General features: G+C 43.9%; 2 protein-coding genes across 2 annotated transcripts in view; both read left to right on the top strand.

Moving 5' to 3' along the window:
• Positions 1-275: 275 nt before the first annotated feature.
• Positions 276-2,091, top strand: LOC149277588 (surfactant protein C-like). Its single transcript, XM_089502694.1, has 5 exons — positions 276-314; positions 478-630; positions 1,213-1,332; positions 1,447-1,582; positions 2,000-2,091. The coding sequence occupies exons 1-5, from the start codon at positions 276-278 to the stop codon at positions 2,089-2,091; spliced, it is 540 nt and encodes a 179-aa protein (XP_089358820.1).
• A 4,280-nt stretch (positions 2,092-6,371) lies between these two features.
• LOC149277587 (bone morphogenetic protein 1-like) overlaps positions 6,372-27,694 on the top strand; it is a 31,359-nt gene continuing 10,036 nt past the window's right edge. The window contains exons 1-8 of the mRNA XM_089502695.1: positions 6,372-6,531; positions 17,913-18,008; positions 21,947-21,952; positions 23,540-23,689; positions 24,052-24,169; positions 24,330-24,508; positions 25,192-25,297; positions 25,522-25,646. Coding sequence (XP_089358821.1) covers positions 6,372-6,531; positions 17,913-18,008; positions 21,947-21,952; positions 23,540-23,689; positions 24,052-24,169; positions 24,330-24,508; positions 25,192-25,297; positions 25,522-25,646 — 940 coding nt within the window. The remainder of the gene's footprint in view (positions 6,532-17,912; positions 18,009-21,946; positions 21,953-23,539; positions 23,690-24,051; positions 24,170-24,329; positions 24,509-25,191; positions 25,298-25,521; positions 25,647-27,694) is intronic.

Here is a 27,694-nt window from a genome sequence, read left to right as displayed (position 1 = left end):
GATCATCTCATCCTACTGCGAAATATTCTGGAGTCTGTGTCTGAATAAAGAATGTTCTGCTGGGATCCGGCACAGAATTGGTTACTCATTAAGAAATCATTAAGAAATCCAGAAGTATGTCTGTTCTTTAAACATTTGTAGAGTATCAACAAATACTTTGCAAAAGAGGTGGAGAGCACTTCAAAGCAATTAGTTTGTGGCAGATATCACTATATATACCTCGGACCAGCTTTGTGAAAAATACACAGCTCCAGCACCTCAGACGAAACTCAACCATGGACCAGAGCAAAACTGTCTTGATGGACCGGCCACCGGTAATTCTTATGGGATTTAACTGGACGGGAGGGTTCACTTAAATGTCGCTTTGTGAATTTCTATCTGGGGGTAGCATCAAGTCAGTCTGGGGCTTGGTCTAAAACTATAATGAAGACCTAGTTAGCAGGTTGGATTCTATGCCCTTTTCTCTGTTCCTTCCAGGTGTACTCTGAGTTGTTGCCCCTTCCTGGCATCCCGTGTCTCGGCAGCTTCAAGAAGCTCTTGTGCGTCGTCCTGGTGGTAGTCGTCTTGGTCGTGGTTCTACTTGGCGTCCTTCTGATGGGGCTGCACATGAGCCAGAAGCACACAGAGACAGTAAGGATTCAGAATCTTACAGATTTAGAGCTAGCAATACAATTTAGATTTTTAGTGTCTGCTCTTAGGACCCTCCAATGGTTCAAGTTTTAAAGATCTCTTCACTATGTTTTACTTACATAGAAGGAATATAAGGAATGGATCATAAGTCCATGAAGCCAGCAGATATCACCTAGCATGTGTGTTCGGTAATAAAACTGTCTGTCTCACCACAGTTGACTGCCACCTTTTCTAGAAAATAATATTGTTGGAGTAAATTTAATGTGCTCTCCGTGTCCTTTTAATGCTTAGGGACTGAAATTCAAATTATGAGTTACAGCCCAAAGATTGATGGGACTTGGGAAATGTAGTTCTACCTAAGCAGGAGTTTGGAAAGGTAGCTTCAAGGTCCAACACTACTGTCGGGGTGTCTTCTATGTCATCACATCATACATTTCACATGCTTAGGTAGTTTCAAGGTCCAACAATAATGTTGAGTTCTCTTCTATGTTCTCAAGCGAGTGCACGCAGGAGAAGGCTCTGGAGAAACAGGTCTCCTAATGGGTTGCATGAAATAAAACTTGTAACATAATATTATTTCAGATTTTCCAAATGTCTCTGCATGAGGGAACTGAAGGTGCTCTCCGAAGGGAAGGTGTCGCTACCTTTCACTTGGATACCGGTATCAATAACTCAGCTAGCGTGGTTTACGATTACAACAAGGTACACGTGTGTGAGGATTTGGATGGGTTGGTGGTGGTGGTGGTGGGGGGATTATGGTCTAAGGAATGTGAAAGTCATGGCAAGAGAGGATGAATATGTTCTGTTTCTGTCCAGTTGCTGATCTGCACCCGTCCCCACCCCGGACACGCATGTTACATCACACATATGGATCCAGATCAGGTGCAAAGCCTTCAGAGCATTGCCGAGAATGTGCTGAGCAAGGTGAGACGGGGGCAAGAAACGTCCAACCGCTGTTTTGGTGAATTAGGCTGATTAAATACTTTTTTCCTATGTATTGATTTTCACAAAAAAAACATAAATTTTTGTGATTTTGATATTAAACATTGAATAAGATCCAGAGGGGAGTTACAAAAGGAGGTTATTACACCCGAGTCGAGCTTTTTGTAAACATATGCAATAATAACTAGGGACAGAAATCTCCATCGAGGGGACACTGGGTCACCCAATAATATGACCCGAAGCGATCCGTTGTAGCGGCAATACCCTGTATGTTCCTGTTGTTTTGTATTTGAGCCTCACACTTATTTTTTTCTAAGAATAGCTTTAGGCATATCTTACAAAATGTTTAATTCCATTACTTCCTCCACTGGAAGACTACTCCATGTAACCGCTTCCCTTTCTCCTTTCACCCAGGTTGGACAGAAAGAAGGTGCGTCCCTAGAGCTGATGTCTGACTTGTCCATGTTGGGTACCTCCATTCGGGTGTTGTGTGGGCAGCTCCCCGTGTACTGGGCCTGAGAGCTGGGCTTCGCTATTTCTGCTTCCAAATCTAGTGTGACCCGTATGCAGTGTGACCTGATTACCCCACGAGACCTCTTTACATGATGATACCTCCACACACACACACACTGTGTAAATACCCAGAACCTCCACATGCAGGGTATGAGCTGTTACCTCCACACACACCTTCCTTTCCTCCTGACCTGAGACACGTCTCACAAATGCTGACACAATACTAGTGAGACTGTCACAAACAGATTATAAGCGTTGACCAGCCATAGACTGTCTTTGGTCCCAAAGACGATGTAAACCCCATGTGTCCTGTTCTCCTATGGTGCTTCTACCCTATTCCGTAGAATTAGGAGGTCTTCACATCAGCCAATGTCCATCCATTCCTTCCTGTGACTTCCTTGTGTGATTCCAATACCCGTCTTTGTTCGCTACCTAAAGACAGACCCCCCCCCCGATCGTAGACTGCCCCCCGGGTGCTGTAAATACAGGTGTATTCATAATGGTTTGGGGGTTTCTTTATCTCTGATTGTATAATGGAAACTTTTAATGCAAATCACGTTTCTGAAAAATAAAATATTCAGCATTCACGATGGGCTTGGCGTCTGTTAATGTGTAGACGGATTTTATGAACTGTATGGTTTCAATACAAAAAAAATTACACGGATCACACACACAGATACAACACAATACATATTAACACAATAAATGTAATGTCTAAACATGTGCCTTGGTTCATGGAGATCATGGTTACCCATTCATAGCCGGGGGCTATACCAAACACCTGACCTGAAAGGGTTAAAGTGCTGTTTGTCAGGGGGATATATGGTTTCAAGTTATTGTTAAGGGTTTGTTATAATTTGCATTCAGAGCTGCAGCCCCCCATGCCCTGATGTTCCATGCCACAGTGGTAGGAAAGCACCCCCATTATAATAGATGAGAGCCTGGGTGTCTGAAAAAGATTATTTTCGGTACCAAGCAGTCAAACGTAACTCTTGTGAGAAAAGACACACAGTGGAAATAATGTCGCTGGTTCCCCTTTAAGGCGCGTCTGGTAGTGGAGAGCTGGAGTCACAGAGGTGGGGTTGGTTTTTCGGGCAGAGGATATGAGAACAATGGGCAGATGTGATTTGGGAAGGTATGAAACCTGGGAAAATGCTGAGTGCCGGAAACGAAGGAGCGTTAAGGTTATTGTTCTTCCCACCGAAGACTATAAATTATAATCGGTCGCTATACTGATGACTTTGTTACTTAGGCTTCCGCTACTTGGCGGAGAAAACTGTACATAGAGCCTCATCTAGTAATGTGCTTTATTCCGTACACCTACGCCCTAGTGAGAAAAAAATGAAGGCACACGTTGGATTCTACAGGGCTATAAGTTTAATTAGGGGGGGTGGTTGCAGCCACATACGCCGGAAGTCGAGGGGCACACTTCAGCCGCCCAGCGGAAAAGCTCCTGCGCTTTCTTCTGCTGCCTTCCACTTCCAGAAGAGGATGTTAAGCAGGGGCGTGACTAGAAACCATGAGCCCCTGGTGCGTAAATTGCCCCGGGGCCTCCCAACTTCAGTTGCGGTCCAGGTCGGAAGGACCCGTTCTTAATAATTTTGAACCGGCACGGGGGGGGGGGGCTGGGGCAGGAAGAAGGGGTCGCACCGGGCCCCCTAGAGGCACGGCCTTGTCGTTATGTCACAAGGCAGGACTTCCAACCCTGCCCCAAGGGCCCTAGCTATGGCTCTCTGGAGTTCCAATCAAAAAGCCATAAGTTTGCTAACTACTTTGCTAACTAGGTGGTATCTACATAATGGTTAATAATACCCAAAATATAAAAAAAAACTTTTAAAAGTAATTTCAAAGTATATACATGCCCTTCCACCAATTGACAGCTTTAGTACCTTGCTAAGTATAGGTAATATATACGTTATTACTATTTTTTTTTCCTCTGGAGTTTTATCCCCCCCCGCCTTATTTTAAATATTTTTTTTACTTTTTACATTGTGGCTATTATTTGTTATATTTCAGGATTTAATTCTCTCCTTTACATTAGGCTTTTTCTTCTTTTTTTTCTGATTAGTAATGCCAGTTCTAAACACTTGGTGGCGCTGCCCTCGTTCATTAGCAGATTATGGGACTTCTCCAATGTTCTCGTAACCCCAGTTTAAGATATTTAAGAAAATATATTGTGGGTGTAGAGAATTACTCCATCATTTCATATAATATAGGAGGGACACCTTACACATTTCTGGTAAATTTATGCCAGATGTTATGATTCGTCAGGCTTAATCGCTTGACCTCGAGGGCATTAATTTCTAAGTTATTCGCAGGGCTCAGATTCCCCGTGGGGTATATGCGTGACCCAGTTGTGCATGCCGAGTCCTGTTACAGGCCTGGGGAGTAGATGGGGGAGATTTAAGAACACACACCTCCGCCTGCTCTCCGGCGCAGCTGTAATAACCAAATTAGCGCTGGGGAGGGGGCAAGAAATTGGTTTTGGTGACCACGTAGGTCCTTTCTTGGAAGAGAAAAAGTTATTAGCCACAAGTCAACATTGCCTCCTGGCAATCTGGACAGTATACCTTTTGCTATGGCCAAGTATGCTCGTTCTGCACCCCAAACCACTCCAGTAAAGTGGTAGAAATATAGGGATCTCCGCAGCCTTCCTGAGTGTTTTGTGTGAAATACTCTGCAGAGTTGCTTAGCTTTGAATGACAGATCATTACATTTATGAACATACCCCAAACTGTGGTCTACCGATAAAATAAATAGAAATAATGTTCTCCTTATGAGATGATAGAGAAGCGTCTTGTTATATCGAAATACTCTTCTTTTATACTTTTTCTTTACTAAGAGGGTGGTAGATAAGCGGAACAGTCTCCCAGCAGAAGTGTTAGAGGCTAACACAATGAGGGGAATTTAAACATGCATGGGGTTGGCATCCCGGTTCTAAGAAGAAACCAAGCACTGATTAAGGTGAGAGTCTTTACGGTGGGAAAAATGGGCCGAATGGGTCGGATCTACGGGCAAATTTTTATTCAATATTAAGGTTAAAAACCCAGCATTCTAAATGTATAAAAAACACCAGATTTGAAACAACTTCTTATATTTATCCTGTAATTACCAGGAACATATAGAAATTCTATATACAAGAGATATTTCCGAAATCAAGACACTTACATTTATGCATTTTTGGGGTATTTTTGTCAATGTAAGTTTAATGACTATTTACATAGGAAAAACCATGAAGAATGCAGGTTTTTTTTCTATTTTCTCTATTTATTAACACATAACTCATACTAATCTGTATATATAAAAATGACATTAAAAAGCCCTAAATTAACTGTGGTTTTTTTTTTTTATTAATTTATTTTTTTACATGAACCCAAATTACAGCTAATTACACATTAATTTAACATCACTTCCAGTCCAGCGGAATTATGAACATCCACGGGCATCAACACGGAGTCAGAGGTGATGTAAGGAAGTTTTACTTTACTGAGGGGGTGGTAGATAAGTGAAACAGACTCCCTGTTGAGGTAGTAGAGATTAATACAGCAAAGGAATTTAAACATACATGGTATAGGCATAAAGCTATCCTGAATCTATATTGAATTGAATGTATTAAAAGTAATTTTAGTAGAGTTTGAACGGTATTCTCTGCATGATCATTCCTTGGTTGCTATGGCGATAACACCATTTCTTTCCACGCTTAGCACCAGAATTCCATCGCTAGATGTCAGGGTGGGGGGGGGGTGTGCTGGAGTCGAGGAGGGGCAGGTCAGAGCGGGACTGTCCGGTTACGTTACCCGCTAAGCCTTAATCGGTCGTCGGTCTCGTCTTAGATTCGGGATAGCATTGCGCCCACCCTGTGGACGTTTAAATGCCCTCACTGGGTTATTACGCAATAATCTGCAGCTCTTTTGCAGAATAATAGCCTGCAGCGCAAAGCGCACTCGGTTTCCCATGTTTTGTCTTTAGGGTTAGATAGTTCCGGGAACATATATGAGAGACAACCTTCATGGTGGGTTAAATAAACCCCCCGACGACTGCCATCAACTCAACTCTTTCAAAGGAGGTGAGAGTTGCCTCGTCCTCTCTCTCTCTCCCCCCTCCCCATCAGGCTGGCTCTTTCCCAGGGACACAATGATATCCCACGGGCTGTAGGGGGCTGATCTAGAAGAATCCCGCCTCTGAAACATCACATCCCCAAAAAAAAGAGAGAAAGAAAGAAAGAGGGAGAAAGAGGGAGAGCAAAGGCTGCGGAGAGCCCAGAGAGAGACAGCTGTCCAGCCGGGATGCCCTGGTTAGACAGCCCCACGCTGCTGCTATGGGTGCTAATAGCGGAGATGCTCCTTTTGGGACAGGGGCAACCGAACTTCCTAGACTATTTATATGATGAGGAGGCGGACGGGGTGCTGGAAGAACACATAGATTACAAGGACCCCTGCAAGGCTGGTAAGAGGGGGGGAAGTTGGAGGAGGGGCTGGGAAGGAGAGAAAGTGGGGGATAGTGAAAAAGAGAAGGGGGAAGGGATGCAGGGAACAGGGGAGGAAGGAGAACTTTGGACAGTTCAGCAGAGAGTTTTACTTTGTGTAAACTGTGTGTTACCTGTGACAATTGTGTAGACTTCCGAATATACAAATATATTGCAATTATGTATCCATCCGTAAAGTGTTTGTGTGTGAGCAGTGTGGACTTTGTGTCTTTACACGTTGTGTCTTTACAGATTCTGTCTTTACACATTGTGTCTTGACACATTGCGTCTTTACACACTGTGTCTTTACACATTGTATCTTTACACGTTGTGTCTTTGCACGTTGTGTCTTTACACTTTGTGTCTTTACAAATTGTGTCTTAACAAATTGCGTCTTAACACATTGCGTCTTTATGCACTGTGTCTTTACACGTTGCGTCTTTACAGATTACACACTGTGTCTTTACACACTGTATCTTTACACGTTGCGTCTTTACAGATTACACACTGTGTCTTTACACATTGCGTCTTTACACGTTGTGTCTTTACAGATTACACACTGTGTCTTTACACATTGCGTCTTTACACGTTGTGTCTTTACAGATTACACACTGTGTCTTTACACACTGTGTCTTTACACGTTGCGTCTTTACAGATTACACACTGTGTCTTTACACACTGTGTCTTTACACGTTGTGTCTTTACACATTGCGTCTTTACACTTTGTGTCTTTACACATTGCGTCTTTACACACTGTGTCTTTATGTGTATGTGGCACTAGGCCTGTGTTTCGTGCAGCGGGAGTGTGACTGTTGTGTATTATGTCGGCAAACTTCTCAGCTGTGCGAATCACTGACTGTGACACGTGTGAGCTGTTGTGCTTCCTAATCGCTGCCTCTTGCTTCATGTATATGGATGGATAGGCAGTTTGATGCGATGCAATGGCGGTTCTGTGCTCTGGGCTGTACAGCGCTGCACAGTATGTTGCCGCTATATAAATAAAATAATAATATTGATAATAGACAGACAGATACGAGAGGAGGGCGGCATGAAATGTGCTTTGAAGCGGGGGGGGTGTTCACATGAAAGACGTTTACAAGTGAAATATATGCTGCAATGTAACACATCGAGCAGGACCCTCGTTCCCTAATGTACTGCATCGTCTTTGTCTGTCAGACCCTTTGAATGTAGGGACTGTAAGGAGTGCTGCGGAAATTGTTGGTGCTATAGAAATAAAAGATAATGCCTGGGAGTGAGGACTCTTTTGTGCTCATTGGCTCAGAATGCTGGGAGTTTTAGTGCACTGAAGCTGTCTGTCACTTGCTCTTCACACACTGTTGCTTCACTTCTGGATACATTTCTGCTTGCGTGTCTCTGCAGAGCGCTGCGGCCGGCTGCTGAGCCTTTACTGTGACTGCCCCTGGCTGTGGGATCTCATCTCTGTACTGCCGCTGGCCTCTACTCCTCTGCCTTCTCTGCCGCTGGCCTTTACTCCTCTGCCTTCTCTGCCGCCGGCCTCTACTCCTCTTCCTTCTCTGCTGCTGGCCTCTACTCCTCTGGCTTCTCTGCCGCTGGCCTCTACTCCTCTGGCTTCTCTGCTGCCGGCCTCTACTCCTCTGCCTTCTCTGCCGCCGGCCTTTACTCCTCTGCCTTCTTTGCTGTGGGCCTCTACTCCTCTGCTTTTTCTGCCGCTGGCTTCTACTCCTCTGCCTTCTCTGCCGCTGGCCTCTACTCCTCCACCTTCTTTGACGCCGGCCTCTACTCCTCTGCCTTCTCTGCCATCGGCCTCTACTCCTCTGCCTTCTCTGCCGCTGGCTTCTACTCATCTGCGTTCTCTGCTGCTGGCCTCTACTCCTCTGCCTTCTCTGCCGCTTGCTTCTACTCCTCTGCCTTCCCTGCCGCTGGCCTCTACTCCTCTGCCTTCTCTGCCGCGGGCTTCTACTCGTCTGCGTTCTCTGCTGCTGGCCTCTACTCCTCTGCCTTCTCTGCCGCTTGCCTCTACTCCTCTGCCTTCTCTGCCGCTGGCTTCTACTCGTCTGCGTTCTCTGCTGCTGGCCTCTACTCCTCTGCCTTCTCTGCCGCTTGCCTCTACTCCTCTGCCTTCTCTGCCGCTGGCTTCTACTCGTCTGCGTTCTCTGCTGCTGGCCTCTACTCCTCTGCCTTCTCTGCCGCTTGCTTCTACTCCTCTGCCTTCTCTGCCGCTGGCCTCTGCTCTTCTACCTTTCTCTCTTGCTACTCCTCCAGTAGAGTGCTCTCTCTCTCTTGCTGCACCTTCTGTAGAATGCCCTCTCTCGCCACTTTTCCTATAGAATGCCCTCTCTTGCAGCTGCTCCAGTAGACTGCCTTCTCTCGCTGCTCCTCTGGCATGCACCATTTTTTGTCTTGACTCCATGAGACACCTCACCGCAGAAGATGTGCATTTTTATTTGCTTTGCCCTCATGTGTCACTCTCACGCGGTCTTCTGCTGCTGGAACCTCCATATTAGCTCCACTTTGTTCGCATGAACTTAGCTACTGCGCCATGCACAGGAGTGGGCATGCTGCTGCCGCTGATCCTTTTACCTGCTTTCTCAGATCCTATGATCTGCTGCACACTTACGCCCTTTGCTTCACCAACACTTTGTTGCGGGTGTATAGTCCGAACACTCTCAATCACGCACTCTCTCTCACACTCACTGACACATAGACAGTTTTCCTCACCCCTCCCCACACATGCAGAAAGATTCTCTGCCACATAAACACAAAGGGAGACACGCAGACACACGCACTCTGACATACTCATTCATACATAATGCAGTGACTCATGTTGGTCCCGTGTACTTGAACACAATAAACACACGTGTCATTTATATGAGGACTGGGGGGGGCTTCGGTGCGCGCATGGTATGCATGGTATGCTGCATTACGCTGGGCTTGGCTACCTAAGGCAGTCCAGGCATTGTTGAACTACAACTCACGTTACCCTCATCCTAGCCCTATATTAGACATAACTAGCTCATTATTAGGTAGTCTACAGCAATCATGTCGGCTGATGGGAGTTATAGTCCGCAGAGGACCCAGATTACCTGTATCAAGCAGAATGTGCGAGTGGATGATAAAGAGATTGTGTGGGTTTCAGTTTTAGACTGGCGTGCACAGCACATGTCTGTGTGAGGCTGTTTAGCACACGCGTGTGGTCTGTGTGTTTGTGTACGATGAGTGTACTCAGTGTATATAGTGTATGTGCTTGTGTCCAGCCTGTGTGTGTTGAAGGGGAGGTTGGTTTACACAGCGCACTCTGTCTGCCGCTCACATAGCAAAGTCTGTTCTCCGACACAGACACACACATTGTGTTAACAGGCTCTAGACAGTGCCGCTTCTTATACACAGGCATCAGGCACAGGGGCTCCTAATACACAGGCATCAGGCACAGGGGCTCCTAATACACAGGCATCACGTACAGGGGCTCCTAATACACAGGTATCAGGCACAGGGGCTCCTAATACACAGGGATCAGGCACAAGGGCTCCTAATACACAGGCATCGGGTACAGGGGCTCCTAATACACAGGCTTCGGGTACAGGGGCTCCTAATACACAGGCATTGGGTACAGGGGCTCCTAATACACAAGTATCTGGTACAGGAGCTCCTAATACACAGCCATCAGGCACACAGGCTCCTTTTTAATAAGCATCATGGATAAAGGCATCTTATGCACAGGCATTAGGCACATGGGCTCCTAATACACAGGCATCAGAGACACAGGTGCCTTATACACAGGCATCAGGCTTATAGGCTCTTAATACACAGGCATCAGGAACATAGGCACCTTATACACAGGCATCTAGGACTAGCGGCTCCTAATACACAGAAATCAGGGACAGGGGCTGCTAATACACAGATATCGGGGACATTGGACTCCTAAAACACAGGCATCAGGGACACATGATCCTAATACACAAGCATCATCGGTGACACGTGATCCTAATACACAGGCATTAGTTACACAGGCCTCCAGTATACAGGAAAGAGAGAAGTAGGCACCAGGGACATGGACTCCTAATACACAGTAATTATGGGCACAGCACTTGTCATAAACAGACAATGGCAACTAAACTCGCTGATGGCTGGATTATGCAGCTGAACTCAGCAATGTGCAGCACCCGGATCTTCTTTATGATGGAGCTTTTTACACACAGGACGGTGGCTGACCTCCATTAGATCCCTGACCACCACGTAACAGTATCTGTACAGGACCAAAGGTTTCTTTCCACGGAAAAAAATGCTAATGTATTTTTTGGGGAAGAACAAAAATCACTGAAAATCCTACTATGTAAAGGTCATGAAAAACTAAAGAAAGCAAAGCACCCGACCAAAGATTGTGGGTTCCCTTTATTCTCAGGGTCAGACCCTTGACCCTAGTTTGGTCCCTTTTTTAGAATCTACATGATAGAAATAGATCTAGCTGTATTACTCCAAGAGGAAATGGAATCTTAAAAATATGTAAAATTACATAAGCTTTAGGGACCTCAGAGGTCTCTTCTTCAGATGGACTTTTTCTAAGAACAGTAATCCAAAGTAGGGATACAGAATATTAGGAATGAATTCATTATTTGTTTCCTCCTTCCATACCTTCCAACTTCTACCCCCGGGCAGTATGCATTCTCTAGTGTCCCAACGAGACAGAGGTAGAGCTCGGTCAGACAGCGGCATAGAGTGGCAAAACTGGTACTGTCACATGCAAAACAGGAGAGTTGGGCATCCCATGCCTCCCAGTGGTAGAAGACCCTGTTGATGGACATGGGAACGTGGGTTTAGGTGGGGAATTGATGAGCTTGGTTACTAAACTGACACTTGCAATCTGCTTCAATTCATCCAATTTTCTAGTTTCTGGACACTGAATCAGTATATGGGGTTGGAGAGTCCCCAATCGGACAGTCCTGTCGTGTAGTGGCCACTTGGCACATACTCGAGCCTTAGGAATATCTATTGAGGGTGCTGGAAAGCTGCTTCTCCATAAGTATGCGGCAGGCAGCGAAGGAGTCTAAAGTTGGAATAATTAGCACTTTCAGATTTTATCACTTCTGTAAAAAGCTTGCATAAGCACCAAAACAGGCCACGCAGTGTGTTTTAGCTCATCTTTTTTAAAACTTGTATTATTTTTTGGGAAGGGAGATTATCTGCAGCATATTGGTGGCGATGCGACTAATTCTAACACTGAAGCAGGTTCAAAAGAGCCTAAAGTTTATACCAGAACCTTTTTCTGGAAAAAAAAATAGAAAAGGGGCTTTTTTTTCAGCCCCACTGAGATTTTCCATCTGCTCCTTCACAGTAGATCGGCTGGAGGTGTGAGCTGCCAACATCGGCAGTCGACTCGCTGCGGATCAGCTGAACGGGAATAGAGCTCCCTCTGCTCTTGATCTGCTGAACTTTGGTCCAAAAAAGACAGAGGGGCTTCATGGAGTTACTGAGACTTATGTAAGAATCTGTTCTAGAACCAAGAGGTCCAATCAGCAGGAATACTCCACCAGGTTCTATGGTTACTACTCCGGCCTTATTATTTCTTTTATTTATATGAATAAACCTGTCTGTGGTCATGGGGCCATGGGAGGAAAAACCTGAAGCTAACCATAAGATATGAATGGCTATAGTAGAGCGCATGACCAGACTGGCCATCTGGCACACCAGGCAAATGCCCGGTGGGCCACTGCCCTGCATCACTCTAGCCGCTCCAGACATGGGCGTAGGAACCCCTCTTCTCACTAGCTACCCTCTTCCTACCTCCCTTCTCACTGTCTACCCCAGGGGTGTCACTGTGAGAAAATATGGCCTTTAAAAAAATATGCAGATTAAAATAAAGTAAATGACACAAAACCTTTACTTTTCCTCTCACTGATTTCTGGGCCTAGAAAGTTTTGTGACTACAAATTCACGACTCAGGATAATTAAAAATTAAATAGTTCTATTTATTCTAGGGATGCACCAAAATGAAAATTCTGGACCAAAACATTCATGGTTCACTTAGCCAAAACCGAAAATGACCCCCCACCATTAAAAATAATAATAAAAACTCACATTTTTAATAAAAGTATGTAACACATCACAATTGGACAAAAAAAATTAGCAATATGACTTGGCATGATAAGAGTGTGATTGCTAACAGCAATCACACTCCTATCATACCCAGGCAGCCAGTACATGCTGGTACAGGGTGGCTGTAAGTGATGTGCAGACCCCATATTGCTGGCAGCATCAATACACAAGGGGGGCAGCTAGCTAGGTTTCAGCATGTACTGGCTGACTTGGCATGATAGGAGTGTGATTGCTAATAGCAATCACAGTCCCATCATGCCTAGGTTCCAGCACTTACACATCCATTCATTGAGGGAATGAATCTGTGAATGAATGAGTATATGAATGAATGAGTGTGTGTGTGATAACATGGATGTGTAAGTTCTGGAACCTAGGCATGATGGGACTGTGATTGCTGTTAGCAATCACACTCCTTTCATGCCTAGTCAGCCAGTACATGCTGAAACCTAGCTAGCTGCCCCCCTTGTGTATTGATGCTGCCAGCAGAATGGGGTCTGCACATCAGTTACAGCCACCCTGTACCAGCATGTACTGGCTGACTTGGCATGATAGGAGTGTGATTGCTAACAGCAATCACAGTCCCATCATGCCTAGGTTCCAGAACTTACACATCCATGTTATCACACACACACTCATTCATTCATATACTCATTCATTCACAGATTCATTCCCTCAATCACGCATACTGATTCAAACACCCTCCCCACCCCCTTACCTGCACTGCAGCTCCTCGATGCCGCTCGCAGACTTCAGCAGGGGGCAGCTGCCTCCCTCTGCGTTCTCTGGTACTGCACAGAGGAAGCAGGATGTGATGTCACTTGAACTCTGCTGGGTTCCGCTTCCTCTGTGCAGTACAGAAGACCCTCCAACAGGTAAGTAGCAGGGGTCTTGTTGTAGCAGTGCTCGAGGTGCGGACCGCATAAGATCGGTTGCCCTGGCTGCCGATCTTACACAGGCCGCATTTGCGGCGTTTCTATTGGGAGGGGGGGGGGTTCCTACGGCCCTGGGGGATTTTTCTTCATTATCGGTCCCCCCCGCATGAGTTACTGGGGGGATCTGTCCCCCCCAGTTCCTACGCTCATGGCTCCAGAGGCAGATCGGGTGCTGTAGCGTGAGGCCCCTGACCGGCCCAGCAAGCTGTGACACTGCTAGATGTCTGGTCTTCTGCAGTTCCGACTTGGACACTTGAAATGTTGAGGGGTGGGCTTTTTGTGAAATGTCATGTCAGCCTGTGTGCGCCTTTTGGGTGCCAACGGCATGGAGGAGCTGGAGCTCCTAGGGGAAATGTATTGATACCTCATAGATGTGCGCTGCCATTTTCTCGTCCTTGTCTTCGGGATGTGATGTCACATCCTGTCGCTCAGCATTAGGTTGTGCGGAACAGCTACTATGGAGGCCTGCACAGCCGGATATATTGGGCTGCTTTCAAGGAGGATCTCTTATCTCCCAACCAGCCATTGGCATATTCAGGCCTAGACTGACTGGCCTAGGGTGGGAGGTCATCTGCTGCAAAATCAGTTACTATTATACTAGAAATTTCAATAAAACAAACGGAAAAAATCTAAGGGGACCACAACTTTTTACTTGAACCTTCAATAATGTATTCGCTTCACATGGCCTCACTTCGAACACCGATAATATTTATTATCAAATGTCTATGGAAGAGCTACCGCTCCAGCAGAACGTTCACCTGGAAAAAAGTACATTAATCTCCAGCAGTCGGCAGAACTGAAAGCTGTCTGTTGTGTTGAAATTTGTAGCATGGCTCAGCCTCAGCGGGTTGCAAGATTTTTTTAGTAACATGTTTGCACACTTGTATCTTTTATTTTGTGCTTAGTACACGATTGTCTCTGGGATACACAGAACCCGTCCCTCCTTTATCGGTGGCCTACTTGGTATATTTTTAAAACGTTCATGATCCTCAGCCAGGATTATGCTGGAAGCAGTTAGATGAAATTCATGTGAATTGTACAGCCATCATATAGCTTTTGCTCCCAAGATTAGTGTGAAGTGTGAGTGGCCTGTTTCATAGGATTTCGAGACATCGGCATCAAGTATTGAAGACATCAAGACTGAAGCCAGTCTCCTAAACCATCACTTTTCTGAGGGTGTTTGCAGCTATTCCTGGTGTGATAAAGAAGTAAATAACTAATTAGGAGTGAATTGTTACCAACTTTTTTGGTGAATCCATGACTGGAGGAGGGCCTACCTGGCAGCCCCCCTTTTTCCCCTCCTCCCATAACCACAATAAAGACATACACCAAATGTAATTTTAACAAATTGACTTTATTTATTTAACAATGTCAATAAAAGTCAGATATGGATTAATATGTCCACGGTGCAATCCAACTTGCATCTCCGCACCGTGACACTAACACAATTAACGTGTCAAGGGTTAAGTACCATTAACCCTTTGTAAACTTTACACCAATGTGTTGGGCGCTTAACGAACGCCCCTTTTAACAATTAACTAAATACCATCAAACTGAAACAGTAACCAGTGAAACCGTCAATGAATAAACACCATCTGGCATAGGCGTGTAAACCATATACCCGCTGTGACTGACGGCGTCCCTTGCCCGTCAGCCCGTGGCACCAATAGGAATCGCAAGGGCCCTTAGCCCAAGGAGTGTCTTGCACTTAAGCCCGAAGGCTTGTGCACCACGAGCCAACCACCCCTAAAGGTGAGTAGCTCTAGCACCATGCCAGCATAAAACCTAAAAAAAAAGGGGAGGGTGGGAGGGAATATTTTCAGGCAAAAGGCAGTAAGGAATAATGCCCTACCCTGTAGGGAGCCAAATTTATAGCCCATATGATGGGGGGGGGTCACCAGGGGGCTGCTGACCAACCCCGAGTGACCCCCTAATCTGCAGATTTACATATAGCTGGGCAATTAGTAACTTTATACAGTTCAAAAGGTGAAAGTGGAGGAGGAGAGGAAGGGCAGCCCAGGCCCCCCCAGTCATGGGCCCCTGCGTCCATTTCTCTCCCTCCAGGGCTGTGCTGGAACACGAAGAAACATAACAGTACATCTTGCCACCCATGCTTTTATTTTAGAAGATAGAAAGGGAAAGAAACTAAAGAGGAAAAGACAAAAGAGGCCGAAAGAAAAAGAGAGAAAGAAAGCAAGAAAAGGAGAAAGAAAAATGAGAAAAAGAGAGAAATAAAAAAGGAGTGAGAGAAAAGAGAGGAGAGAAACACAACAGTACATGCTTTTATTTTAGGAGATAGAAAGGGAAAGAAACTTGAGAGGAAAAGAAAAAAGAGACCAAAAGAAAAAGAGAGAAAGAAAGCAAGAAAAGGAGAAAAAAAATGAGAAAAAAAGAGAGAAATGAAAAAGGAGTGAGAGAAAAGAGAGAGAGAGAGAGAAAGAAAGGTCTCTTTTCTCAGTAGGATTACTCAAGCACACCATCCAGGTGCAAAAAGTGTCTGGTTAGTTGACGATCGTCTTCTCATGTGTAAGCACACGTTATGTTCTGTGAGATCGCTGAACTCGTAGAAGTCTACTGGGAAAGAGATTTTCTCATGACTTCTGCCCGCGGCTATGACATCTGTGCTGACACGCACAAACTGTACTGTTTACAGGGGTCAAGAGCACATCGCCCTGGTGTTAACAGCAAAATAAAAACAGCTATGATCTCATGACCCCAGCACTCATGCAGTCTAAGTTCAATCATCAAAATGCAAAAAAGAGCTTCTTGCACCAAAACCTTTGAGATTTGGTGATTCGTGTCGGTACGGCTTGTGTGCGGAGCTGCATAACTCCAGTCCTCCAAGGCTGGAAACAGGCCACAGGACACCCCAACTCACGGCATATCAATCAAACATTCATTAAACTGCTTGTCTATAGGCAAGGATACACAGAATTCCTGGCCTGTTTGCAGCCCTCGAGGACCGGAGTTGAGCAGCCCCGTGGCCTTAGTAAATAGCTAAAAGAATGTACTATTACCGCGTCTCCAAAAAATACTTTTTACCTTATTTTTGGCTAACAGAAAATATTCGGACTCAGTATATCGAGAAGAACAAATCACACCAGCAATAAAGTAAACCTAGATATTGGCAACAAAATATCACCTGCCCATTAATTATTTACTTCGTTGCTGATAAAGTCGCTAAAATGAGATGTAAAATGCTTGTCGGGTTCCGTTATGTTACCGATAACATGCCCGAATTCATTCTTGGGACTCTCTAAGTGAGCTGACCCTGAAGCTCTTTAAATATTAATCTATTAATAGTCCACCCCAAAGACCCCCTAATGGTGGCAACAAATGTTTCTGATAATTATTAAAACTGTCATTATTAAAGCTATTGCTTAGTAAAGATAATATGAATGAAGTCACCTGTATTCAAGCAGGGATCTCAAGTTTGATATACCAGTACCAGTTGCGATGATTGGCATACCCCAGAACTTCCCAGGTCAGAATACTCGGAGCTCACCTCTTCAGGGGGGAGTGGCTAATCAAGGGGTGGAGTCACATTTAGAGGTGGAGCTAACCTCAGATAGCTTAAATCTTTACGGCAGTGGGAGGGGAATTGGGCGGCAACTAGTTATGCCTAATTGCTATTCCCACAACCCAGAGACAGAGCCTGTGACCCGGAGAAGCAACGCTTCACCCGGAGCCTCCGGGTGAAACTCATTGAGTTTCCAGGTATGACGACTGGATGGCGACAGACTCTGTGACCCTAAGAATGGGGTAAAAACCTTGAGATTTCCCAGGTAACGTACCAGCAGTCACATGCTTCTCCGACCCCTAGTCTTATCAAGGGCTAGAATGGCGGATATTGGAGTGACCTTACGTGACTCAATCCAATGGCTGAAGTGTGATCTCATTCAGAACAACGCATGCCAAACAATTATCCTATTAAAAAAATTAAAATCAGCTTTTACAACATATTAGAGGCTGTCTAATATGCGGGCGACCTCAGCAGAGGCCTCAAAGAAAACAAAATGGCAGCTTCCTGCAAGCCCGTGAACTCAAGCCTCTAATCAATATTTCCACAAAAAACTGTAAAAAAAATGTAAATCTGAGTGTATTTTCATTAGTTTAATAGTTATTATTGGGGTGGATAGAGAGAAGCTGGTGGAGGAGGACAGATAAGAGCACAATATGTGCCTATTTTTTTAGTTGTTTTTTTTGTTTGAGGGGGAATTATTAATCCTTTTGATTAAAATATGTTTTTTAAAAGCATAAACTATAATCATGTTCTGTTTTTTACTCCATCACAATGACTCTCTATTGTGTCCCCTGCTGGAATAAATTCTCACTGTATGTTCTACTCTCGCCTACAGATGCTTTCTGGGGAGACATCGCTCTGGACAAAGAAGATCTGAAACATTTCAAGGTGGATTGGAGCGGGCATTCCACAAAGCATTTAATCTCTCCAGGTGAAGCTTCTCAATTGTGATATCTGATGGGAAAATTGTTGGCCACTGTCTGAAGCTTGTGGGTTTTCTGTGCAATTCCACAGACAACCACCAGGGTTTCAAAATTAACACCCCAGGCAGCATTTACCCCCTATCTGGATTGTTTTTGTGCTCCTTTATGGGTTTTATTTTGAACATGTTTTTGGCCTGGTGCAAATAGTCCTACAGGAATCCCTCACTAAGCTTGATGGCCTAAGCAAGCGGTCATTACATACAGAAGACCTTGGGTGGCTCACATACTTACTTGGAAGGAATATCCAAGTATATCACGTGTCAAAAAAAAGCTGGGCGTGTGAAAAAGAGCCATTGCTTATGGGGGGGTTCTGCATAATGCCCCAATATATTTGCTAAATTTACTTAACGTTAAAAGTCCTCTCAGTTATATGCATTAAAGTGCGTATGATGGCTCGAGTGTCTTCTTAACATTAATTTTGGAGGAAACGTATATACAGGTCAGGTTAATCTGTACACGACCATAATGAGCATCCACTCTCTGCGTCCTAAATTAAGGAAAAATGGTATTATAAGTGCGATCAGACATGTTGGCTCCTGCATTAAACCACAATTTATCTCTCCCATAGTCCTCATATTAATCACATTATATAAATACAGCCTCTTCCCATCCCATGTATACAAATAATACTCCTCCATCCTGTTGTGAACAGTTTCTATCCCACGCTTTTCCTAGCGCCTCTCTCTTCCCTACTCCTTCGTATGAGTTATACTGCGTAAACTCCAGGCTTGGAATTTTTTATGTATTAAAGGTGCTGTTCCACTTGGGCAAATCCTTATTTGAACCCTCTAGTATGCTTGACCAATAATTCTCAGATCTGTCACTTACAACTTACATGCAAGTGGGACTTCAAGGGGACTCACAGGAGTATGGGAAACGGTTAATCGGGTGTGGGACACAACTACAATCGGGCCAGAAAAATACATTATACTATGCCTAAAACAATATATTAACAACAGAACAAATGGAGAAAATATAACAACACATGTATAATAACAATAAGCACATGTTACCAGAACCAGGTCCTGCTACAGTATTCTCCAACATAAACACCGACCTAGGAGATCTTCCATTTCTTTCTTGCCTCTTCAGGCTTAATTATATGAAAACAACACTGAAGTTTTTTTTTTCATTTCTATGGAAATAAGCCATTACTGTCTGCTTTTGTGCCACATGATAATTAAGCATTCCCGAAAAAATATCAGCGAAACAAACTTTTGACTCTGTGAAAGTTTGGCCATTCAGCATTACTAAGCATCATACTTCTAGCTAGGTGAAAAAGTCTTTTTAATTACAGCACCTTAATTTTGTTCTGAATTATAATAAATTATTATGAAATAGCACAGAACACAACGGGAAGAAGACAATTTTTTGAACTTTGCAGAAGAATCACTTTTTATTCTTTTTTATTCCATTGCTACTTTAGGATTGTGGGTGATGTAGTTCATAAACAGCCTAAAAGATAGGGGAAAAATGACTGATTATGGCTTTTTCCAGGATGGTTTTTCATTTATTTTTTTGTGATTGATTTGTGTTTTGAATAATGTTAAATAACTTTCTTGGCTGCCTGAAACCTTTTGTGAATTTCTTGCAAAACTATTCCAAATTCCACATCAGCAATATAGCTAAAAAGCAAGACAACCCGCCCATCGTGTTACCAAACCATTATAATGCTAGAAAATATTACAGCAATGTGTTTTTAATAGTCAAGGAATCTGACATTCTTTACAGACTTGCATGCAACATTTTGTAATTCACTTGCTGATTTGTGAAGTCCCGACCAAGCACATTATATCAGCTTAAAGGAACAAAACAGGTCCCTTACATTCATTTTTGGGTTTTTTTTCCAGGGGAGGGAGGGGGGGGGGGGCTGATTACATTAAGCCCTGGGGCAGATCCAGGCAAGAGAACCAGTAATCAAGCAACAGAAGACACATTTGGCTGACATCACACTCAATATGTACTAAACACCTTCACACAAAGGTATTGCATTGCACACTAATAAGCATAAAAATGATCCAATCATGTAAATATTGTCTAAAGTCCCTGGACTCCAGACACCCCAGATATATGGAATTATAAATAGAATAGTGGCCCAAAGTCAGAGCAGCCCAGGGGCCACCTGTCACCCTTTCTAGCTCCCCCATGCACAGCTTGAAGCCCCCAATCAGTGGTAGGAAAGAGCTCCCATTGGAGTGCTCTCCTCCAGCTGTTGTCCACCTAGCAGGCAGCACCACTGTATCTGCTGCGCATGCATTCATGACACTGTGCATGCACACAACCCTCCCAAGTCAGTTCAGTATGTTTCATATTGTGATCACATTGGTCATTATTTTCAGGACACATTTGCCTTACACATGTTTCCAACCAAATCTAAACACACAGAAGGGAATTAGTTATATTCCACGTCCCACATGCTGCAGGATAGCCTTTAACATCTAGCAGCCAGCGACATGTAAGATGTAGGCACCCTAAGAAGGATTCAAGAATGAACCCTACCAGCCTAGTTGTTATTAGACCCTCTAAACTTACAGCCAAGGGAGGACCCCCTATGCAGTTGCCTTCTGGCCAGTCTGGACCTGTTTTAGACACTTAACATATTCACATACAGGTCAAATAGTTGTTCAGGGCTGTCTTGGGAATCACTGGAAAACATGTTTATAACCAGTTTATATGAATGCATAATGTATTTTTATGACACACAGTGTGCATTGTGTTTACTAAAATAACAGTAACAATTAAGCCGCCATAAGAATGAATACATAGACTTGTTTTGAACACAGCCCCCCACCCCCTGCTCCAGTGTTTGCAAACATTTAATGTCAGCAGTTACTTGGACGCGATGACTGCCGCCGTATAGCAAATAATAACAATACGCTGCAGCAAAGACACAGCGCGAAAGTCTACAACCAACGCAACGACGTTGAGTTCCAAAAACCTTCCAGTCTTTTCCTGGTAGTGACTTTGCAATGTCTTCTGCTTCTCTGAGTTCCTTTTATCTAAAACGTGCCCCTGTTTACAAATATTTTGTTGTGTTTTTAAAGAGTCTAGAGCAGGGGAGGACTGGCACCCACGGGGCAGGTATATCTGAGTGGCCCATGTCCCTTTGCCCCCCCCCCCAGTATCTAACGTTCACACACACACTGGTTATAACATATACACACACTTATACAATGTAAGACGCACACGCACGCTTACATTGCCTCTTTCACTCATATACACACGATAGAACTACTCACAGCATCATATCCAAAAGAACATAAGAACAATGTACAAGTGGGAAGTTGGTTTCGTAGGAGAAATGTTAGAACAAGAGGTCATAGTCTAAAACTGGAGGATTTGAGGTTTCTATGCAATGTAAGGAAGTTTAGTGGAGATTTTTTAGGGAAAGCATAACCCAGGAAAGTTGGATGGTCAGGTGGCCACTTTAACTTTGGACATATATTAAAAAATATATATATAATTCCGGCAGTACTGAAATAAATATCTTATAAACTAGTTTTCAGCTCCATTATAAAATACGAGTACAAATGAGGATATAGATTAGAAAACACAACTATAGCATATACAATTTATTTAGTTTTGGCAATTTGGGAGATTAAAGACGGGATTGGAGAGCTTCTGGAGGGTTGTTGGGAACGAGATAGTGAAGAATGTGGAGAAGAAGCTGCATCGTCAAATTTAGAGGCCAAAGGTAAACACAAGTCAAGTCCGCAGCTCAGTAGAGAAAGGGGTGAAGCGTGGAGCATTGGCGTGACAGCTTGCATGCTTGGGAGAAACTGGGAAGGTGCCAGGAGATAAAGAAGAGCTAAAGATATAATTCGGAGTACAGTCCAGGACTAGGGCAATTATTTCACGGAAATCAGAGGAAATAAGGTCAAAGGAGTAAGTGGTCAGAGAGGAGGACGATAAGAGAAGGTCACCAGCTGGCTGCGTTCTAGGACCAAGAAAATGAACTGTGGTAGAAGTAAGAGTTCAGACGAGAGACAATCACGAGGAGATAGTGACATATACACTTAACATCTAAAGTAATTTGTCTTAGACAGCAGTGAAGGTGATACATTAAGGACCATTGGACCGATCTTATAACACAATGTATCATATTGATTCAATTTGTAAAAAGGGGCATGTTGGAGATAAAGGGTGTGTAACAGGGACATAGAGATAGAAGCGTACGTCTACTGGTAAAGAGAATAAATGAATTCCCTGTCTAAATACCGGTAATCTTGTTTTCGTATGACCATAGAAACTGACCAGTAAGGCTTTCTGTAGGGTAGTTGAGTTGTTTGGTTACCATATTTGTCTGATGGCGTGATTCCCAGGTATGGAGTTGGTGAGACCATTTAAAGGTACAAAGATATACACTCTCTATATAAAAAAAATACAGAAAATATTGTCAGGGGTCTTATCACCATAGTAACCAATGGAATGGAGGGATCAGTGGGAACATTCCACTAGTTGCTATGGTCATTCAACCATTTTTTTTCTTGAAAGTAGTACTCAACGGATCACATTCCTCCCTTTTATGTTATATTGGGCATAAGTCCAGTCTGTGGAGGTCTCTAGTAACTGAAAACTTTTGCTTGGCGCTTCGTCTGTAATACATGCTTTGAAATGTTTTTGTTGCTGTGTGGTGGGGTCCATTTGTGTGATACAGCAGCAGGAAACACGTTGCAGCTCCGAGTGTTTTTTCCAGGAGTTCTTCCTGAGCTTAGTGTTCTAATCCTGTCCTGATAAGAAAGGTTATGGCAGACTGACAGCGACAGAAAACACACAAGCGCATCTCCGGTAGTTGCCTCATCAGCAAAACACATGGAGCATCATTGTCTTTATTTTCGCTGTGTCTTCACCGAAGGGTTAAACACTTGCCCTGTTGTCCCATTTTTCGAGCATTGTTCCAGGTAGCTGCCACATTGTCCCGCTTTTGTGGACAGTAGGGATCATGGGCCAGTTGAGGGAGACCTTCTGATCTCCCTTGACTGATCCAGTGAGCTGCAAAATCAATGGAGATCTGTGATCCTCCATTTGAAAATATTACCCACTTGATCATGCAGGTTTAAACAATTACATTTTTGTCTATGATACACGTTTCACTTGGTCACTCATGCACCAAATTATGATGGTTTCTCTGTCATCGCCATCTCTTCCTTTTCTGGAATTACCTTTCCCAGTACCAACGCTCAAGAATGGCTCCTGTCCCCTAGCTCTCTCTAAGCCATTCCTGTATCACGGTATCCCCAGAATTAAATGGGTTAAAGAAGCAGGATATTGGAACAGATGGATCCTGGCAGGGTTCAGTCCTGAACGTTCCTGTTTCAGGAGAAAGTATGTTGATGCACATGTGTGGAGCAGGCCCAGCTGTGAAAAATCACTCATTCACCTATAAAAGGCACTTGTTTTGGGGTCACAGTGTTTATATGTCACATGTGGGTCTGTGCACCACACATTTATGGTATTATTTCCCGTTTTTTTATCTCAGGTTCTGCACCAAATGGCTCCTTACTACAGACGGAGAGCCAAGGACGAACAGGCAGAATTGTCATCCGTGGTAAGCGTGCAGCAACTTCTCGGCTTGAACGAGTTTGGCCAGATGGAGTTATTCCTTACGTCATCAGTGGAAATTTCAGCGGTGAGTACGTTGAAGACAAGTGGGTTGTATACATTTCATATATAAAAACATTTGACCTCCCTTTATTTTTCTCCACGTGTCTGAATCACCCTCTTTCTTGACATTTGTGTGTCCTGGTTTGTTCTCCAATGCTTTTCACTATGACATTAAATTAATGAAAATATTTTTACTCTTTTGCCACTTGCCTTTTGTGGATAAAATTTCATCCTATGTCCTCTCACGTTTGACTCTCACCTACATCTTGATTCCTTAATATCCTTCTGTTGATCTTACTATAAACTTTCTTTGCACCTTCTTCTCCCACCCTTCTAACCTAAACAATCATCCGACCTCCCACTAATTCCTTAACCCACATGCCACAGGCAGTCAGAGAGCAATATTTCGTCAGGCTATGCGACACTGGGAGAAGAATACTTGCGTCACCTTCTTGGAAAGGACCGATGAGGACAGTTACATAGTGTTCACTTACAGACCGTGCGGGTAACGTTTCACTATATCATAAACTATGCATTTAATGCCACACGGGTCTAACACTGCAAATCACTGCTATTCCAGCACTAACTTCTTGCACCTACAGCTTGACTACTACTGCAGCGCCTCTGCTGATTCAGAGCTGATGTAGAGTATTACCCCAATGCAGATGCTGCTCATACGTGGGACGGCGTGGGGGTGGCCCTCAAGCCATCTCCATTGGAAAGAACTGTGACAAGTTTGGGATTGTGGTTCACGAGTTAGGCCATGTCATCGGATTCTGGCATGAACACACAAGACCAGACAGGGACGACCATGTATCTATCATCAGAGAGAATATCCAACCAGGTACTTGGGGAGATGGAGGGTAATTATATCAAAACCTAGCTGGTTTGTAAGCTTAAGGTGAACATTCCCATAAGTTATGAGAGTATATCTAGGCAGTTGAGCGTTTAAGAAGAACAGAGGAAAAATGTATTGAGTCTCAGGAGGAAAACATTCTCACAAGGAATTTAGAGAAGATCTTTGAAGAGTATCTCAGGTGGTTAGTGATTGATAAAGGAAACTTTATATCCAGAAGATTTCTATATGTTACTGGGTGTGAGGATATAAGATGGGTTGGCCAGATAGCTACAATTGGGTAGATTTTCTTAAGGATCTTGGTCAAATAGGAATTTCTACTAGCAAAATATTTTTCGAATTAACTGCTTTGTAGGAAAACATGTAGAGAGCACATAATAGCAAGGAACATGTGCTGAAAAGGATACCTGATTAATGAGAGTGACTACTCCATGGCAGTGTCAGCCATAACTCTATTGTATAAGCTATTGAAGAAACAACTTTTCCCAAAACAGGCCCTTACCTGGAACATACCTTAAATTGATAACCAGAGTACCTAGTTATGCTTTTTCCAAAGAATTTGAATGCCTGAATTTATTTATTAAAATAATTTGTGTTTATATCATCATTCTCGAGCTCCTCGGGGGCGGGTCTTTATGATATTATTCCCTGATTGACTGCTGTTCCCTCAGGACAGGAGTATAACTTCCTGAAGATGGAGCCAGAGGAGGTGGAGTCCCTTGGAGAAACTTACGATTTTGACAGTATTATGCACTATGCACGGAACACTTTCTCCAGGTCAGGTTTTTGTCTGGTCCTTGTGTGTTGTGTATGAGCAAAACAGCTGTGTTCTGGGGTAGTTTCTGTCATATTGGTCTGTTTATGACACAAGTACTGTTTATTTATAAGTAGTATTTGTTTGTTGGGGAATGTTGTGCCGTGGAAAGATAAATGTTTGAGTTTTGTCTCATACAATTTCCTCGTGTTGTTACTTATTCTGTTCCACCTTTGGTTTGTCATAGGGGGATTTTTCTGGACACCATTCTTCCGAAATATGATGTGAATGGAGTTAGACCTCCAATAGGGCAGAGGACACGGCTCAGCGCTGGTGACATTGCTCAAGCCCGAAAATTGTACAAATGCCCAGGTATAAGAGGCATGCAAATATGTATTGCGCTTGTTGGTATTAGTCCTCTGGGCCATGGAACTAAAGTTGTAGTTATTGTCATAAAATAGCCCTTATGGTACAGATCGCACTGATCAGACAGATCAATTGGGTGATCAGGATCCCCAGTGTGCTGTAGCTGACTGGGCCAGTTATAACGCAGACCAGTGATCTCCCCAACCATCCCATTTATAGTATAGAAGGACAGGGTCTAGCTGGCACAGCCACCATAGCACACTGTACCCAGCGCCACCCACCCTTAAAAGACAAACCAGTGGGATACGATGCCATATCCCGGTGCTCAGCAGTAGGGACGGTGGCCAGGGATGGAGTTGCTGAGGCGTTGCCGTAGGTCATGCCTAGGGCTGTGTCGAGCAGAAACAGGTCCCTGGCAGTACTGGTTTCAACAAGAACTAACGCATTTGTACATATTTATAAAGCACATTTCTGGAAGAAAGTTGTGAATGTGGAACAATCACCATAGTAACCAATGGAATGTTTGTGCTAGAGTTGGTCTTTATGTACGTTAATTCTATTTTGAAATAACAATAATATTATCCACAATGTGGCAAATGGCACCATACAAATATTGACATTTTCCAGTTGGCTGTTACTAATATGATGATCTACAACCGTGTTTTGTCAACAGATCAACAGATCAACAGATCGGTCATAGATCAAAAGATCAACTGTCCAGAACATGCACACCTCATTAAATGAATTCATTAATATTGGTGGCCCAATATTAATTAAAGAGAAGGATATAAGGGATTATTCTGTTATAGGACACACAGGGTGCTATGCATAAAAAGTAAAGAGTCTTATCAGCATAGCAATAGCAATGTCTGTTCTGATTGGACCAATCTATTGGCTGCTACAACTTTTGGAACTTTCAGCCAAAATTACTTTTTTAAAATAACTCCCATGATATGAACTTTAGAGCGATGTATGTGGTGCCTGGCAAATCCTGGCTTCAGAAACGGGTTTATGAAGTAGGGTTACTGCCTAGCCGGTATTTTACCATCAACAAGGTAAAAATATATCTATAAGTGCCAGGGCCGTGACTGACATTTTTTGGAGGGAAAAATTGCCATCCCTGAGGAACATATTACCGCCGTGGACCCTCTGAGGGGTTTTATATAGGAGCCCGTAGCGGGTCCTCTTTTCTGGCTCCTAACAATGGAAGGTTGGCTCAAAAATGTGTCTACCAGGCTCCTAAATTTTAGATTCTGTCACCCCCTGCCTCAGTGGGTTGAAATCCTAATTAAAAGCATGGGAAAACTTCCAGGCCAGGAGCGCATGATTGGACTATGTGTGTGTTTAGCCTCTCTTTGTTCGGAGCTGCCCTTTCTCACTCCGCTTTGTTGCATTTCCCACCATCCATAGCATTCCTCCTGGTTTCTTTAGTTCTTTTCTTCCATCACTACTGGTCAGTCACTCCCCAAACAACCCTTTCATTCTTTTTTTTCCCGTTCTTTTCTTTTTTTTGTGTGTGTGCTAAATGAAAGTCTCCTCCGTTTCCGTGACGACCGGGACGTTTGTTTACCATCGTGATCAGCTGTGTGCCATTATCCCCTTCCCGATCTAAGCCGTGTAAACCCCGTGTTTCATTAACTCCCCTGCTAGTCAACGTTTGTTTTTTTTAACAAAGAGTTTGAACATGGAACTGACACAAAGAATTCTGCTTCCTTAACCCTGTCACTGCCAGGCAGATTCTCGGCCCCTAACCCTTCAGGGCCAAGAGACTTTGAATGTGTTTTTTTGGCCTTAAGTAGCACCGGCGTGTTGTCCACATATAACCTCAGAACATCTGTGTCACATCTGGAGGTCACATGACGATGACATCATCAAGAAGGGAAGGAGAAGAGGGGAAAAGGAACATGCAATTGCAGGACAGAGGGTGGCGAGGGAGAAAAGACGACATAAAAAGGAAGGATAGAGAGATACCGCAGGGAATGTATAATTTAAAGGTCACTGGTAATTTTATAAGCCACTGGGCCCACCCAGCCTGCGCCGTCCCTCCATACACA

Source organism: Sceloporus occidentalis, unplaced genomic scaffold (assembly GCF_023333645.1).
Source record: "Sceloporus occidentalis isolate IW3139 unplaced genomic scaffold, rSceOcc1.0.p SCAF_209, whole genome shotgun sequence".
NCBI classification, from domain to species: domain Eukaryota; kingdom Metazoa; phylum Chordata; class Lepidosauria; order Squamata; family Phrynosomatidae; genus Sceloporus; species Sceloporus occidentalis.
This window is presented reverse-complemented; position numbering and strand designations above follow the sequence as displayed.

Bases quoted from the DNA above. Each gene is read 5' to 3' on its own strand.
- LOC149277588 (XM_089502694.1), top strand. From the start codon at position 276: ATGGACCAGAGCAAAACTGTCTTGATGGACCGGCCACCG. The intron at 631-1,212 runs GTAAGGATTCAG...ATATTATTTCAG, and splicing joins GCCAGAAGCACACAGAGACA to ATTTTCCAAATGTCTCTGCA. The intron at 1,583-1,999 runs GCTGTTTTGGTG...TTGGACAGAAAG, and splicing joins GGGGCAAGAAACGTCCAACC to AAGGTGCGTCCCTAGAGCTG.